Source organism: Mus caroli, unplaced genomic scaffold, assembly GCF_978045245.1.
Source record: "Mus caroli unplaced genomic scaffold, Mus_caroli_1 scaffold_10, whole genome shotgun sequence".
NCBI classification, from domain to species: domain Eukaryota; kingdom Metazoa; phylum Chordata; class Mammalia; order Rodentia; family Muridae; genus Mus; species Mus caroli.
Window position 1 is genome coordinate 105,332,693 of NW_028227265.1, and position 18,734 is coordinate 105,351,426.

The 18,734-nt window shown below is 40.6% G+C and overlaps 1 protein-coding gene across 2 annotated transcripts in view; it reads left to right on the plus strand.

Moving 5' to 3' along the window:
- LOC110299986 (disintegrin and metalloproteinase domain-containing protein 5) overlaps nucleotides 1–18,734 on the plus strand; it is a 96,572-nt gene that overhangs the window by 33,314 nt on the left and 44,524 nt on the right. For both annotated transcript variants that reach the window (XM_021169991.2, XM_021169993.1), the window contains exons 12-16: nucleotides 636–822; nucleotides 2,168–2,263; nucleotides 6,022–6,217; nucleotides 9,229–9,319; nucleotides 10,063–10,279. In XM_021169991.2, the coding sequence (XP_021025650.1) occupies nucleotides 636–822; nucleotides 2,168–2,263; nucleotides 6,022–6,217; nucleotides 9,229–9,319; nucleotides 10,063–10,279 (787 nt within the window). The remainder of the gene's footprint in view (nucleotides 1–635; nucleotides 823–2,167; nucleotides 2,264–6,021; nucleotides 6,218–9,228; nucleotides 9,320–10,062; nucleotides 10,280–18,734) is intronic.

Consider the following 18,734-nt stretch of genomic DNA (forward strand, 5'->3'; position numbering starts at 1 on the left):
GCTTAAAGATTCCAAACTTAAAGGAGATGGACAAACGCATATGCTCAGTGTACACACACACACACACACACACACACACACACACACACACACGAGAGAGACAGACAGACAGACACACACACACACACGAGAGAGAGAGAGACACACACACACACACACACAAGAGAGAGACAGAGAGAGACACACACACACACGACACACACACACACACACGAGAGACACACACACCACACACACCACACACACACACACACACACACACACACACACACGAGAGAGACAGAGAGCGAGAGACCTTAGCATCCACAATGTTGCTATGTAAGTAGTGGAAGTTGAGAATCCTGGTTCAGCACATCATGTGTCCTGAGGGAATACCTGTACCAAGTTCTGCATAAGCACTGCATGTGGCACAAGTTTTGGTTTTTGTTTTTGAATTGTATCATTGGTTTTCATTTTTTCTCTGTACAATTATAAAAGCATGAGAAAGCACCCTAGCAATCTCATAGCTGTGTTTAAAAGTGTGCTTAGCATTGTCTGGAAAGGATGGTGCTCTCAAAATCCTTCCCCAAACCACTGTTCCGGGAACTGCAACACAAAGCAGCAGCTTTGATCACGTGCACATTGTTATGCTCTAGATATTCTGGGGGTGTGAAGGACTTCAGTACTTGTACCCTGGATGACTTTAAATACCTGTCAACAAGACAAAACCTTGGATGTCTCCAGGACTTGCCTTTGGAAAGAAAGCCAGCTCGCAGGCCAAGGAGAATCTGTGGCAATGGGGTGCTGGAGATGAACGAGCAATGTGACTGTGGCACTTTGAAGGTAGGTGGTCCTTTCTCCCCCACCTCATCCCCACCCCCACCCCACTTCAGTTTTTATGTGCGGTGCTAAGAAAAGCAGAAAAAACTTAATCTTCTAGTAAAGTAGATTTGAGGCCGACCTACTCCCACTTCCCCACCCAACCCCCACCCCTTTCCTATCCTATGTGAGCTTCATGTTCCGTTTGAGTTAGCACACTTTTAATGAGAGCTGCCTGTAAGCCCTACCATTTGACGCTGTTTTATTGCCCAGGTCTGCTGAGAAATGGCTATAAAACTGTTAACTGCCGCATGATCTGCCCTTCTCAACAAACACACACACACACCTGCACACACACGCACACACACACACACCACACAGACACCATACACACCTTCCTACCTAGAGGTAGTAGAATATATATTCTTATCTTATATATGTGAACCAACTATAATACTAAACCATAATAGCTGTTTTCCAATACGAATCTTGGAAAATTTACAAATATATGAAAAGTAAGCAAATGCCCTGAGTTGATGATGAAATTAATAAGAAGATATTTTAAGGTGAATGAGAGCAGAGATTGAAACCCCTCAAGCCCTCTCAGATGCATCAAGAGCAGCTCCAAGGGGGACGGTTATTAATATTCAATAATCATTCTCATTCACCACAGTAGAAGAAATAATGTATTGTACAGCCCCAACACATAACTTGAAAATGCTAAACAGGAGAAAACATCCATTTATGAATCCTTTGGGGGCAGCACCGCAAATAGGTGTTTCTGTGATGGTGGCAATGTCTATCCATCTACATGTGACCTGAATGACTGGCCACCTAGAGATGCAGAATGGGACAATGATATTATTAACTCCCCGTGCCTCAAGTGAATTTGAATCATTCCAAGTGGCTATGATTACTCTCCTGGTAGGGCAACTATAAGGTTTTCAGTTTACATCCTTCCAGAGGAACCAAAATTGAGGAGTCAAGCAAGCATCCCCATGCAGCTGGCTCCCAGCCTGAGCAGAGCCAAACCTGTTCAGTTTTGGGATTTACACATAAATAGTACCAACAGATGAAGCTTGATATAAAAAGCCAGAATGTAGATATGTTTAAAAAGAGTGGTTGTTACTAAGAGATCAAGAAATGACTTTCCTGGGTGGTTTCATGGTAGACCTTGCTGAGCTGCACTGAGTAGACTGTTGAATGAGATATTTCCATGCCCCACCTGGAGAATGGGCTATTGAAACTATAATATAAATAGAGGGAGAAGACAAAAAGATTACATGGTTTGTAAGATCATGTGTGCTCCAGCTTTGTTTGATGTGGCACAGTCACACATGGCTAAGTAAGACTTTGCCTTTCTTTGCAGAACTGTACACATAAAAAATGCTGTGACCCCATGTCATGTCGATTGAAGAGCAAGGCCATATGTGGTTCTGGGGAGTGCTGTAATCAAGATTGCACGGTAAGAAGGAATCTGCATTTGAAAACAACCCAGAGATTATTTCCTTGAGGTAAAACGAATAGTTGAGAGAGATACCAAGCAACAGCTCCTAGCTGGTACTTCTGATACTCCCGTGAGGCCGTCTCCCTTCCACCCTTGGCCCATTTGGTGACCTGCCACTCCCGTGTGTACATTTGTCTCATGTTACTTCTGTCCTAACTTGGCTTTCTTACATTTCCTCTCTGACCTCTGATTCTGTCTAATCAACATATGGCTCTGCCAGTTTTTCTCACTCCCCCCCCCCGCCCCTCCCCCCCCCCGCCCCTTCCCCCCCCCCCCCCCCGTGTGGAGCTTATATGAGGGCAAATAGTTAGACAAGTTCTTTGTACTGGTTAAACTCAGTTTACTGTCTTTTGGGAAAGTTCTTTGCTCAGCTGCAACTACCCAATTAATGCTATCATGGTCCACTTTCTCATTCAAACTCTTTAGAGAGGGCTCTATGAAGGTTTACATCTTAAGAAGAAAAAAAAAAACCAAACCGATGATCAAAATAAACAGTATAAATCAAAGATTGCAGCAAGGTGTGCTTAGATGTCAGTTAGTGTGGGGTTGTGTTATTTATGGTTATTTAGAGAAATAGTAACACACACATACACACACACACACCAACCACTAGCTTGTGTTTAGTCAACACTAGATAGAAGCTAGAGTTATCAAAAATGAAGGATGCTCAATTGAGAAAATGCCTCCATAAGATCTGGCTGTAGGACATTTTCTTATTAGTGATTTGATGGGTTAAGACCTCATTTGACCCAGGATTCAGACTACAGTAGTACCTGCTTTAAATAAAACAAACATATAACCCCACCACCACCCCCGCCAAAAAAAAAAAAAAAACCTACAAAACTTTTATAAAAGGCCAGAAGCTAGTTATACAATAATAAAGGAGTTGATTTGTCAAAAGGATATAAATTTGTGAGTCCATATGCACCCAACAGTAGAGCAACCAGACACAAAAGTAAAGGCACTAGAGAAAGACAGACCCATTCAAAAACAGGAAGGTCTAAAAATTCTACACTTAGCAATGGCTAAATCACATTGCAGAGATGCTGCATAGGGCCAGTTTAATTTCGATGTCCTTCCATGTAGGAGAACTCACCCTCCATCCACCAAGTCCTTTGATAACAGGAACAACCTCTGTCAGTTCAAATGTCACAGCAGAGCTTGTCTCTGATCTGGGATCTCATCCAGGACAACCAGGGCAGGACCAGAGAGGTGAAATCTGCATGTTGAAAGGTTTGTAAAACCAACTCTGAAACTCACAGCAAAACTATATTCTTACTACACTAATACTTGAAGTATTTGTTAACTGCAGATTTGGTTACTTTTTGTTGAGGTTTTCAATCTTTATTTCGAGTGTTTTGAGGCTCTGTTGCTTGCTGCAGAAGTGTTCACATTCACATTGTTATTATTATTGCACTGTGTTATTATGATTATGATTGCATTGTATTGCTGAACAGGTCCCTGAGTAATGAAAACTTCTCATCTATACCAACATTTCTCATTCTGAAAATCTGCTTTTCCTGATCTCTCCACCTCTTGCTTCCATCATTGACGCTAGCATATTAGCGTGGTACTCTGGGCATCATGACGTCTTATTTCAATCTGTCTTTCTATAAAAACTTTCCTTTAAGTACATACACACCAAGCAGGATCTTACTTTTTACACAGTCTGGCTGTCTGCTCACTGCATTTAGATTAATAGGCCGTGTCAGAACACTTGGGTGTTTGTTTCTCTGGCTTCCAACCTTGAGTACGTGTGCCTAAGTATGTGTATGTAAGCGTGTGTGGTACACTGTACATGCTTACAGTGTATGTGCATGTAGTTTAGGGCTTCCAGTCATGAATGGTTTCAGAGTTTGAAGATGTACAACGGGCTTTATTTTGCTCCCACTTCTGACTGATAAGCATGTTTGTATGGCATAGGTATATACTTACAGGCATGGACAGAAGCTGATAGTTTCTTACTTGATTGCTCTGAGTCTTCATGTCTTATTATTTATTATTTTTTAGCCTGTAGCTCATTGATCCGGTTAGGCTGGCTGGCCAAAGAACTCCAGAGATTTCTACTGCTCCAGTGCTGGGCTTACAAACTCACACTGCTGATACCAGATCTTTATGTGGGTGCTTAGATCTAAACTCAGGTCCCCAAGCTGGCTTGGGCAGTACTCAGCTGACCACCCAATCTCCATCCCCCTGATCTTTATTTTACTTATTGTTTTCAAAATGTTTTCTCTGGTTATGGTTAGCGTTTTTATTCATGTTATAGTAAAGTTATTCCTAGTATGCTTTTTTTTTTTTTTGCCTGAACTGTCTCTAATGACAAATGTCATGTCATACTTAATTTGTCATTTTGTACATAGTGTATTCTAGTTTCTGTGTTAAGGTTTATCTTTGTCCCCAATTTTGAACAATACATTGGTGGTCTTGTAGGTCAATATGGCTTGATGTGTTTTCTGCTTGAGATTTGTTGGACTTACAGTTTTGTTTTTAAGTAGTTTTTTTTAAATATATATTTAATATTGTTTTACATCCCAACCACAATTTCCTCTTCCTCCCATCACCCTTACCTCCCTCTGCTCCACTGCCTCCCCTCTACCTCAGATCCCCCCTGCCTCCTCCCCCATGCCTAGGTCTTTCCTCAGAAAAGATCAGGCCTCCCAGGAACATCAACCAAACATGACATATCATGTCACAGTAAGAGTCAGCACATACCAGCACATCAAGGCTGGATGAGGCAATCTAGTGGGAGGAAAAGGATACTATGAGCAGGCAGGCAAACAAGTTAGGGGCAGCCTCCACTCCCCCGTTAGGATTTCTGCAAGCACAGTGAGCTACGGTTGGGAGATGTTCTCATGTGCCCAGTGGCACATATATGACATTTTCCAAGGACAGCAGCAAGAGGTAAAGGTGGGAACCAGTGCCTGAAACTATTCATTATCTCTCTCACTCTACCTCATTTTACAGTTTCCCACAAATGACATTTTTATTTCAATAGGTGGGATAAAAATAGAGTCTAGAAAAACACAACTTTATAAAGAATTCTGGGACACTGTATACATATTGAGACGCTCCCTTCATTAGAAATCATCTCGTGGGGGATGGAGAGATGTCTCAGTGGCAAAGAGCACTGGCTACTCCTGCAGAGGACTCAGTTTTGATTCCCAGTATCCACACATTGACTCAAAACTGTGTGTGAATCTAGTCCCAGGGAACTCCAATGCCTTCTTCTGTCCTCTGAGGATACCAGGCACTCACATGGTGCACATCTGTACCCAGAGGCAAGATACTCAGGCACATGAAATAAATAAGTGGGTATAGTGCCAATTGTTATTCATATCAACTTTAGTCTACTGACTCTGCCCCGCTAACACAAGTATTATAGTAGGCAAACAAATTAGTTGTTATCGCTAGGCCGAAAGGGACCTTTTTGATTGAACAAGGCATATCCACAAATGAACAGATGTGGGTAAACAAGTGTTCTTGAGCCTGGCATGGTGGGCATGGTTTCCGGCCCTCCCTGCATCCAGCTATGGAAACATTTTCTGATTGACACATTAATGTTGTATTGTGTCCTCTGCTGTTTCATCCTACGGGAGGCCTTAGGCAATGGGGCCACCTCATGAGCTTCACTCAAAACCACCCAGAGCCTTTCCTTTTACAATGAGAAGGGATAGGGAGAGGTACCGCTGGAAGTAATCCTTTATGTCTTCTTCTAGGTAAAAATGAATGATGTGGTCTGTAGAAAGTCGGTAGATGAATGTGACTTTGTGGAGTTCTGTAACGGAAAAGATCCCTATTGTGTCCCTAACACATATGCACGCAATGGGCAGTATTGTGAATCAGGTGAAGCCTTCTGTTATCAAGGAAAATGTCAGACTTCTGACAAGCAATGTATGAGCATACTTGGGAAATGTAAGTACCATGACATTCTTTGAAAACCTCATTATCCCAATGCCCATTATTCAATTCTTCAGGACAAAAATGTGTCACCTAGTCATGGCTAAAGTCTCACTTGGCAACCATTAATTTCAAAGGTAACTTTTGTTTGTCTGTTTGTTTGTTTGTTTGTGTGTGTGCTTGTTTTTTTTTTGTTTTCAAGAGACAACACAAAGGACCCCCTGCACTGACATTGAATTCCTATTTGTTAAAGGAAGAACTTGCAAGTAGAAATGCAGCTTTCCCACAGTATTGCGTATGATTTTTGTGGTTGATGGGATTTTGTTTAAATGCAAAGAACCTGGGTTTCTAGGAAAGCAAAGTGGCCTTCAAGAACTCAAGAGTCTGCCGGTGAAGAAGGGGCCTCTGACATTTGACAACTCAGTTGCTTACTTGAGGGTTTTTTGGTTTTTTTTTTTGTTTTTGTTTTTTTTTTTTGTTTTTGTTTTTGTTTTTGTTTTGTTTTTTTGATGCATGGAAAAAAAATAGACCGTCTGAATGGGTGGAGTTCATTTGAGCTGAGAAAAAGAAATTTTATTCTGAAACCCGGTCTGCCCACTAACCCCCCAAAAAGGCATGGCTTAGAAACACCATCATGCTACACTAAAGGATTTATTTCTGGCCAAAATGTGTGATGCCATTCTAGCACACTTAGATTAAAAGAGTGGCCGGGAACTTAGTTACAGAATCCAGGCTGGTTGGCCAGGGGGCTCCAAGGATGCATACCTGTTTCTCCCTTTCATCTTGCTGTCACTGGAATGATGTGCCCAGATTTTTATGTGGATCCAGAGGTTCAAACACCAGTGCTTCCCTGTGTAAGGAAAGCCTATGGCCCACTGGTTCATCTCTCTGCTCACAACATCACTGATTTTAAAGAAACCCAATAAAGATGCTTTATAAAGGCTTTTAGGAGCTCGGGGTGAAGTTTGTTGCTATAGTTAACACCAGTGCCATGGAAGACTCATAGTCTCCCCCGTTTAAGGTTGATCAAAGCAGTATCTTATGCCCTCTATATTACTGCCCATAGCATAAAGGAAATGTTTTAATGACTGATTCATTATTTTTATTGTCTGTATCTTTGTGAGTGCCTGTAGGTACACATGCATACCACATGCTTGACTGTAGAAACCAGAAGAGGGTGTAGGGTTCCCTAGAACTGGAATTGCAGACAGTCATGAGCCTCCATAGGGGTGCTAAGAACTGAATTTGGGCCCTCTGCAAAGAGCAGTGGGTACTTTTAGCCACTGAGCCACCTCTCCAGCCCCTGCCTGAGATTTTGAGTATTCTTTTAAAGCATTAAACATAGGGTCAAGCATTCTAGACCACAAGTAGGATAAACAGGTAATAAATTGATGAATAAAAGGAAAGTAACTGGATAGCGAAGCCTCTTATCTCTTTTTTTTTATTGGTATCTGTATGATAACTCCCATGAATTCAGTTTTAGTTATGGAATTCATAGCATGGTCTAGCTCTTCAGTGTGTAACTTCAGCCCAGGCTGAACATATCTAGGCCCATATAGGTTGAATCATGTTTCAGCTTCATACCAGAGAAAGTATTTTCAGGCCTACTGTCTTCATCTGGAACTTACTTTATTGAGCTGTATTGGATTTCAGTGGCAGAAACATTTTTTTTTCTGGGTGGAGGAGTTATCCTCTCAGTTCATCCTTATCTGGTTTCCGTACCAGGTATCTGATGTCATGATGTCATAGCAGGTGTTCATTTGGTGCTTCTTAATTTGTTTTTTATTAGCTCTACATCTCAGTTCTGAGTCTCCTAAAAGAGCCAGATTTAGGAAGGGACTACAAGCGTAAATGTGTCCCCCTCCCACAATGTGAAAAGCTACATATTTCAACTGCTATCTCACATGGTTGCTTTGAAAGGCCACAGAGCAAATGTCTCTTCTCCAGCGTTTCAGGAATCAAGAAAACAAAGCCACCAGGCTCATTATCCTCAGCCCCCAAAACCTAGAAGGAAAGGGTACCAAAGAGAACGCTGAGGGGCTAAATGTTGTGGGGCGAATCCATGAAGCACCTTAAGACAGTGGATCTCAACCTATGGATCAAGATACCTCTTACACATAGGTTGCCTAAGACCCTCAGAAAGCACAGATATTTGCATTGCAATTCATAACAATAGCAAAAATGTACATTTACGATGTAGCAACAAAAGTAATTTTATGGTTGGGGGCGGGGGTGGGGCTCACCACAGCAGGAGGACTGAATGAAATGGCAGCAGCCTTAGAATGGTTGAGAACCACTGTGCTAGAACATTCTACGTTTGATTACTCTAGGCACTTTGGGTCAGGGCTGTGGTGGCTCAGTGTCCAGGCCCCCAAGAATGACCTTTACACTGCAGAGGTGCACACTGCTATAGTGACTGTTCAACACAGGGAGAGAGCTTGATACCACTAAAATCCTCAGCTCTAGGTGATTAAGATAGGAGTCTTTGTTATGAACATTTTACCACAGTGAAGAAATTGTAGGAAATACAGTGCTTGATATCGTGTCAAAATGAATATGAACAGCAAAAGGAAAATAATTTGAAATTAATGTAAAGTCTCAAATTACCATAAAGGCATGGGGACTCTAGCGTGGAACACAGAGGGAAGCTCAGCCTGGGCTGTACCCTGGGCACTTGACTCTGTGAGAACCAATGAACTGTATTTCCCCCAGTAAATAAAGAACTGGGAAAGAAAATAATTCAAAAGAAATAGAAGGAAGGAAGGAAGAGAGGGAGGGAAGGAGGCTTAGACATTTCATAATTTAAGAGGGAAGAGCAAACATGTAAGCCCCCTTCCCTCCCTCTTCCTTCCTTCTTGATCAGTACTGGGCTGGGTTAGAACCCAACTATCTCTTTGTAAATATCTCAATCCCAACAAGGTTTTGACCCTAAGTGATCACAGTACAGTTCTCAGTCTGACCCTATCAGTTCCACAGTGTGATCTGAACTCTGAATCCATCTCAATTCTTTTTGTCTTTATCTTCAGATGTGAGAGGGGCTTCCTTTGCGTGCTATGAAGAATTCAATTCCAGAGCTGATAGATTTGGCAACTGTATTCGTAATTTTTGTACTTTAAAGTATGTATTTAGAAAATTATACTTAGGTTTAGAATATATATTCTTAAATCCTAAAATGTATTCTGAGTGAACAACAGTGGAGCAGTACTTTGCCAGGTTTCCTTTGTCACATGATTTCACCTGCACAGTCGTCATCCCTTGCTATAGGAACATTTGTTCAGTGCCTACAATGTCAAAGGTGCAGTGACCTTGGGAACAGCTTCTAGAGATGGTTATGGTGAAAAAGATATTGTGTTAGACAGCTTATATATATTATATATTTATAATAAACATAACTCACAAAAGGTATGTAATAAGAATCATCTTGCTTTACTTACAAAACAACAACAACAACAACAACCCAAAAATCAACGATAAATCACTGGTAATTTGTCCAAATTTCAGTAGATAAAACAAGATCTAAATGAGCTATAAGCATGTCATAATCATCAATTTTCATTTTACTCCTAAATTGCCTCATTCAAGAAGCAAGTCATATTCTAAGTTATGCTAAATTTTTATGGAGAAAAGTGTTCAACCTGGATTTAAATTAGGAAGACATTTTTTTTAACATGGAACGTTTATGTTATAGAAGAGTAAATTTTATTTTCACATTGTGTAGGGAGAGAAGGCAAAAATCCAAAGTTTAGGGAAGGTGGGACTGCAGTTGGTGGTTTTCCTAATGTGGAACCTAAATTGCTAACTTGTATTATAAGCTACTTACCTAAATGAATGCTAAGAGAATGTTGCCGTTGTGTTTCCAGAAACAGTCTCTGTGGGAAACTAGTCTGTACGTGGCCATTCAAGAAGCTGGTGCTAAAAGCCAATTTATCTGTGGCCTATGCACAAATCCGGGATGACTTGTGTGTAGCTATGTATAAAGGTGGGAGGATACCTAAGCCAACAAAGACGACATATTCCGATTTATCGCAAAGAGATGAGACATTTGTACATGATGGCACCATCTGTGGCCCTAATATGGTAATTTGAGACTTTACATTAATTTCAAATTATTTTCCTTTTGCTGTTCATATTCATTTTGACACGATATCAAGCACTGTATTTCCTACAATTTCTTCACTGTGGTAAAATGTTCATAACAAAGACTCCTATCTTAATCACCTAGAGCTGAGGATTTTAGTGGTATCAAGCTCTCTCCCTGTGTTGAACAGTCACTATAGCAGTGTGCACCTCTGCAGTGTAAAGGTCATTCTTGGGGGCTGGACGTGGGGCGTGGAATGTGGTTCTTCACCCCTTTTGCTCCCAAGTGACGTTCTGTCTAGCCCATTTGAGCTCTTGAATAAATAAAACGGAGACCTGGTCCTTTTGTTAAAAGGCTGCTCACACTAAGCTGGGCAGGTTCTGAGCTAGTCCAGCTCTTTATGTTCCCTCCTTCCCATCCACATGGTCCTTTACTGGCATCTGAGTCTTTCCCTGGCTCACTCTGGTCCATGTGTGTCCTCATGGCTGCTCTCTAGTAGCGAGCAGTCTCTCATGGCAACTTCTCCTGATTCATGCAAATGGTCTCTCCACACCTCATTCTCTCCTCTCCTCTTCTGTCTCTTTCTGGGACCCTCCTGCCACCCTGACTGGAATTGAAAGTCCCACCCTATCCTCTTCTGCCCAGTTAATTGGCTGATCAGCTCTTTATAAACCATAATCAGAGGTAATGGAAAATAATTTTTATATAACATCGTGCCCTGAGATGCCTGACCACAACAGCGTCTGGACTGTGACCAGATGTTTGGGCATAGAAATCAGCATCTGAACACACAGTGCACAAAATCATATCCCAACACTGTAGTCTTCTCATCTGGTAGAATTGAAACTCTACCGATGAGACAACTCTTCATTCATTCCCCTCTACAGCTTCTGGGGTCCCCTGTTATCACCATAGACATGGCACAGAAGTGGGCTCATATTTTCAGTTTGATTTATCCCATCCAGTGGAGATCCTTAGGGACCATCTACACTGTAGAAGAAGTTAGCATTTATATCTTTCTCAAGGCTCTGTACTGTTTCACTGTATATATACAAGACATATTGTCTATCTATTGATCATCTCACCAGTACTTGGGTGCTTTAGCTACTGTAAATAATGCTATGGAATTAAAGGTATTTGAAGGGATCTAATCCATCATGGCAGAAAGAGCCACCGTTTGGGAGAATTCCACAAACACATACTTACATAAACATCACCATGGCATTCACTATATCACGAGGCCTCTGGTCGTACTGCATCCGTATTCAAGGAGAGAAAGGAGGGTCAACAAAAGAGAGAGGGAACAAGAGACAGAAGGAGGAATGCTATTTTATAAATTATTTGTCTTGTATCTTAGTCCCAGCAAAGCCAGTAGACAACAGTTTCCAGGTTCTCCGTGCCATCAGCAAGCCTTCCTCTGGTTGACTTTTTGATAACAGGCATCCTAGCGGATGTGCAGTGCTGTCTTGGTTTGTATTCAGTGGATGGTTGGTGCAATGGTGCCTCTCTTCAGGGCTCATTGCATGTTTGTATATCTTAGTTGGGAAAATATAATTTTAATTCATTGGCCCACTTACAATAGGGTTGTTGTTGAACTTACTGAGTCTCTGTTTTGAGAGTTGATACCCTGTGAGGCACATGATTTTCAGATACTTTGTGTGTCACCTGTCTAGAGTATTGGTGGCATGTCGAATGGACTTTTCATTAGTGTATAAGGCAACAAATGCCATGGTGGCATTTGTATAAGTGTGTTTTTGTGATGTTCTCCCAAATGATAGCTCCTTCTGCCTTCATCTCTCTCTCTTGCTCTGATGTTCCTTACTTCTCAATCTCTCTCCTTTTATAGTTTTCTTAATACTTTCATTTCCCCCACCACACACATGCACATACACATACATGTGTACAAGCATACATATACAAGTATATTGTGTAAATTGAATTTCCTAGTAGATTCTGAACATGAGAGAAACATTGTATGATGTTACGTTTTGGGTTTCTTTTCCTTGCTGTGATGATACTTTTAGTTCCATCCATTTGCCAGCAGATGGCACACTTCAATTCTCCTTGATAACTAAATGAAATATCCTATGTGTATATCTACCACATTTCCTTGCCTTCATTTGTTGCTGGACATACAGGTTTGGTTCACGCAGTGGTTTGAATGTAATGTCCTTTCACTGTCTCAGGCATTTGAAAACTTGGTTCCCTGCTGTGTGTCTGGGAAAGCTGAGGAGGCAGGGCCTTACTGTAGGAAATAGGTCACTTATAGTGGGCTGTGAGAGTTTAAAGACATTGTTCTCAGGTTTGCTCTCTCTGCTTCATGCTTGATGTGTAAGATGTAGGCTCTCAGCGTAGTCCATTCACCATCTCTGCCTATTGCTATGCTTCCCAACATGATGGTGATGGACTCTTATCCTAGAATTGTTAGCTCAAATCCCAAACCAAACCAAACCAAACCAAACTGACTAACCAAACTGACCAACCAACCGACCAACCAACTGACCAACCAACCAACCAACTAACCAACCAAGCAAAGCTTTAGTTGTATAAGTTGCCTTACCTATGGTGCTTTATCATAGCAATAGAAAGGTAACTAAGACGGAACTCTTCTGGAATCTTAAGCTTTCAACATGTAGGCCGATGTGGAGCACTTTGGATTCAAAACATAACAGTTCTTAACAGGTTTTGTGCTTCTAAAAGTTGGTCCACTCTAACCACATTATCCATTTTGCCTGGCAAAAGGTTGTCCCTACAATCTTATTTCTGTGGGTTTTTTTTTTTTGTATTCTTTTTTTTCCTTTTTTTTTTAATTAGGTATTTTCTTCTTTACATTTCCAATGCTACCCCAAAAGTCCCCCAAGCCCTCCCCCCACTCCCCTCTCCCCCTCCCACTTCTTGGCCCTGGCCTTCCCCTGTACTGAGGCATATAAAGTTTGCAAAACCAATGGGCCTCTCTTTCCACTGATGATCGGCTAGGTCATCTTCTGATACATATGCAGCTAGAGACACGAGCTCGGGGTGGGGGTGGGGGGGAGGGGTACTGGTTAGTTCATATTGTTGTTCCACCTATAGGGTTGCAGACCCCTTTAGCTCCTTGGGTACTTTCTCTAGCTCCTCCATTGGGGGCCCTGTGATCCATCCAATAGCTGACTGTGAGCATCCACTTCTGTGTTTGCTAGGCCCAGGCATAGACTCACAAGAGACAGGGTCCTTTCAGCAAAATCTTGCTAGTGTGTACAATGGTGTCAGTGTTTGGGGGCTGATTATGGGATGGATCTCCAGGTATGGCAGTCTCTAAATTGTCCATCCTTTCGTCTCAGCTCCAATCTTTGTGTCTGTAACCCTTCCATGGATGTTTTGTTCCCAGTTCTAGGAAGGAGCAAAGTGTCCACACTTTTGTCTTAATTCTTCTTGAGTTTCATGTGTTTTGCAAATTGTATTTTGTATCTTGAGTATTCTAAGTTTCTGGGCTAATATCCACTTATCAGTGAGTACATATTGTGCGAGTTCTTTTGTGATTGTGTTACCTCACAGGATGATGTCCTCCAGGTCCATCCATTTGCCTAGGAATTTCATAAATTCATTCCTTTTAATAGCTGAGTAGTACTCCATTGTGTAAATGTACCACATTTTCTGTATCCATTCCTCTGTTGAGGGGCATCTGGGTAATTTCCAGCTTCTGGCTATTACAAATAAGGCTGCTATGAACATAGTTGAACATGTGTCCTTCTTACTGGTTGGAACATCTTCTGGATATATGCCCAGGAGAGGTATTGCGGGACCCTCCAGTAGTACTATGCCCAATTTTCTGCAGAACCAACAGACTGATTTCTAGAGTGGTTGTACAAGCTTGCAATCCCAACAACAATGGAGGAGTGTTCCTCTTTCTCCACAACCTCGTCAGTATCTGCTGTCACCTGAATTTTTGATCTTAGTCATTCTGGCTGGTGTGAGGTGGAATCTCAGGGTTGTATTGGTTTGCATTTCCCTGATGATTAAGGATGCTGAACATTTTTTCAGGTGTTTCTCCATTCGGTATTCCTCAGGTGAGAATTCTTTGTTTAGCTCTGAGCCCCATTTTTTAATGGGGTTATTTGATTTTCTGGAGTCCACCTTCTTGAGTTCTTTATATTTATAGAATATTAGTCCCCTATCTGATTTAGGATAGGTAAAGGTCCTTTCCCATTCTGTTGGTGGCCTTTTTGTCTTATTGACAGTGTCTTTGGCCTTACAGAAGCTTTGCAATTTTATGAGGTCCCATTTGTCAATTCTCGAAATTACAGCACAAGCCATTGCTGTTCTATTTAGGAATTTTTCCCCTGTGCCCATCTCTTTGAGGCTTTTCCCCACTTTCTCCTCTATAAGTTTCACTGTCTCTGATTTTATGTGGAGCTCCTTGATCTACATAGATTTGACCTTAGTACAAGGAGATAGGAATGGATCAATTCGCATTCTTCTATATGATAACCGCCAGTTGTGCCAGCACCATTTGTTGAAAATGCTGTCTTTTTTCCACTGGATGGTTTTAGCTCCCTTTTTAAAGATCAAGTGACCATAGGTGTGTGGGTTCATTTCTGGGTCTTCAATTCTATTCCATTGGTCTACTTGTCTGTCGCTATACCAGTACCATGCAGTTTTTTTGTTTTGTTTTGTTTTGTTTTGTTTTGTTTTGTTTTGTTTTGTTTTGTTTTATTTTGTTTTATCACAATTGCTCTGTAGTACAGCTTTAGGTCAGGCATGGTGATTCCACCAGAGGTTCTTTTATCCTTGAGGAGAGTTTTTGGTATCCTAGGTGTAGTGGCTATTCCTGGTTGTCAACTTGACTTATTTGGAATGAACTACAATCCAGAATTGGAAGGCTCACCAGTGACCCTTATCTGGAGGCTTGGAGATCCTTATCTGGATCTTGGTATGGAGATCTTGAGCCATAGTGGCTATGGATTCCAGAAGAGTAAATCTCCGAGTTTAAGGAGATTTAATCTGGGCTACACCTTTTATCTGGGATTAAAGGTGTGGTGGAACACACCTTTAATCTGGGCTACACCTTCTGCTGGAGACAATATAAGGACATTGGAAGAAGGGAGTCTAGCTCTTGCTCCTTCACCTGCTTGCCGTGTGAGACTGAGTAACTGCTAGATCCTTGGACTTCCATTCACAGCTGCGACTGAACCATTGTTGGGAATTGGGCTGCCGACTGTAAGTCATCAATAAATTCTTTTACTATATAGAGACTATCCATAAGTTCTGTGACTCTAGAGAACCCTGACTAATACACTAGGTTTTTTGTTATTCCAGATGAATTTGCAGATTGCCGTTTTTAATTCATTGAAGAATTGAGTTGGAATTTTGATGGGGATTGCATTGAATCTGTAGATTGCTTTTGGCAAGATAGCAATTTTTACTATATTGATCCTGTCCATCCATGAGCATGGGAGATCTTTCCAACTTCTGAGATCTTCTATAATTTCTTTCTTGAGACTTGAAGTTTTTATCATACAGATCTCTCACTTCCTTAGTTAGAGTCACGCCAAGGTATTTTATATAATTTGTGACTATTGAGAAGTGTGTTATTTCCCTAATTTCTCTCTCAGCCTGTTTATCTTTAGTGTAGAGAAAGGCCATTGACTTATTTGAGTTAATTTTATATCCAGCTACTTCACTGAAGCTGTTTATCAAGTTTAGGAGTTCTCTGGTGGAATTTTTAGGGTCATTTATATATACTATCATATCATCTGCAAAAAGTGATATTTTGACTTCTTCCTTTCCAATTTGTATCCCCTTGATCTTCTTTTGTTGTCAAATTGCTCTGGGTAGGACTTCAAGTACAATGTTGAATAGGTAGGGAGAAAGTGGGCAGTCTTGTCTAGTCCCTGATTTTAGTGGTATTGCTTCCAGCTTCTCACCATTTACCTTGATGGTGGCTACTGGTTTGCTGTAGATTGCTTTTATCATGTTTAGGTATGGGCCTTGAATTCCTGATCTTTCCAAGACTTTTATCATGAATGGGTGTTGGATTTTGTCAAATGCTTTCTCCGCATCTAATGAGATGATCATGTGGTTTTTGTCTTTGAGTTTGCTTATATAGTGGATTACATTGATGGATTTCAGTATATTAAACCATCCCTGCATCCCTGGAATAAAACCTACTTGGTTAGGATGGATGATTGTTTTGTTGTGTTCTTGGATTCGGTTAGCGAGAACTTTATTGAGTATTTTTGCATTGATATTCATAAGGGAAATTGGTCTGAAGTTCTCTATTTTTGTTGGGTCTTTCTGTGGTTTAGGTATCAGAGTAATTGTGACTTCATAGCATGAATTGGGTAGGGCACCTTCTACCTCTATTTTGTGGAATAGTTTGTGAAGAACTGGAATTAGATCTTCTTTGAAGGTCTGATAGAACTCTGCACTAAACCCACCTGGTCCTGGGCTTTTTTTGGTTGGGAGACTATTAATGACTGCTTCTATTTCTTTAGGGTATATAGGACTGTTTAGATCATTAATCTGATCCTGATTTAACTTTGGTACCTGGTATCTGTCTAGAAATTTGTCCATTTCATCCAGGTTTTCCAGTTTTGTTGAGTATAGCCTTTGTACAAGGATTTGAAGGTGTTTTGGATTTCTTCAGGATCTGTTGTTATGTCTCCCTTTTCATTTCTGATTTTGTTAATTAGGATGCTTTCCCAGTGCCCTCTAGTGAGTCTGGCTAAGGGTTTATCTATCTTGTTGATTTTCTGAAGGAACCAGCTCCTCATTTTGGTTGATTCTTTGAATAGTTCTTGTTTCCACTTGGTTGATTTCACCCCTGAATTTGATTATTTCCTGCCGTCTACTCCTCTTGGGTGAGTTTGCTTCCTTTTATTCTAGTGCTTTTAGGTGGGTTGTCAAGCTGCTAATGTGTGCTCTCTCTAGTTTCTTTTTGGAGGCCCTCAGAGCTATGAGTTTTCCTCTTAGAAATGCTTTCATTGTGTCCCATAAGTTTGGGTATGTTGGGGCTTCATTTTCATTAAACTCTAAAAAGTCTTTAATTTCTTTCTTTATTTCTTCCTTGACCAAGATATCATTGAGAAGAGTGTTGTTCAGTTTCCACGTGAATGTTGGCTTTCTATTAGTTATGTTATTATTGAAGATCAGCCTTAGTCATGGTGATATGATAGGATGCATGGGACAATTTCAATATTTTTGTATCTGTTGAGGCTTGTTTTGTGACCAATTATATGGTCAATTTTGAAGAAGGTACCACGAAGTGCTGAGAAGAAGGTATATCCTTTTGTTTTAGGATAAAATGTTCTGTAGATATCTGATAGATCCATTTTTTTTCATAACTTCTGTTAGTTTCACTGTGTCTCTATTTAGTTTCTGTTTCTATGATCTGCCCATTGATGATAGTGGTGTGTTGAAGTCTCCCATTATTATTGTGTAAGGTGCAATGTGTGGTTTGAGCTTTACTAAAGTCTTTTTAATGAATGTGGCTGCCCTTGCATTTGGAGCATAGATATTCAGAATTGAGAGTTCCTCTGGAAGATTTTACCTTTGATGATTATGAAGTGCCCCTCCTGTCTTTTTTGATAACTTTGGGTTGGAAGTAGATTTTATTCGATATTAGAATGGGTACTCCAATTTGTTTCTTCAGACCATTTGCTTGGAAAGTTGTTTTCCAGCCTTTCACTCTGATGTAGTGTCTGTCTTTTTCCCTGAGATGGGTTTCCTGTAAGCAGCAAAATGTTGGGTCCTGTTTGTGTAGCCAGTCTGTTAGTCTATGTCTTTTTATTGGGAAATCGAGTCCAATGATATTAAGAGATATTAAGAAAAAGTAATTGTTGCTTCCTATTATTTTTGTTGTTAGGGTTGGCATTCTGTTCTTGTGGCTGTCTTCTTTTAGGTTTCTTGAAGGATTACTTTCTTGCTTTTTCTAGGACATGGTTTCTGTCCTTGTATTTTTTTTTGTTTTTCTGTTATTATCCTTTGAAGGATTGGATTCGTGGAAAGATAATGTGTGAATTTGGTTTTGTCATGGAATACTTTGGTTTCTCCATCTATGGTAATTGAATGTTTGGCTGAGTACAGTAGCCTGGGCTGGCATTTGTATTGTCTTAGTGTTTGTATAACATCTGTCCAGGCTCTTCTGGCTTTCATAGTCTCTGGTGAAAAGTCTGGTGTAATTCTGATAGGCCTGCCTTTATATGTTACTTGACCTTTTTCCCTTACTACTTTTAATATTCTATCTTTATTTAATGCATTTGTTTTTCTGATTATTATGTGTTGGGAGGAATTTCTTTTATGGTCCAGTCTATTTGGAGTTCTGTAGGTTTCTTGTATGTTCATGGGCATCTCTTTCTTTAGGTTTGGGAAGTTTTCTTCTATAAGTTTGTTGAATATATTTGCTGGCCCTTTAAGTTGAAATTCTTATTTCTGTTTGTTTTGTTTTTTTGTTTTTTGGTTTTTGGTTTTTTTTTT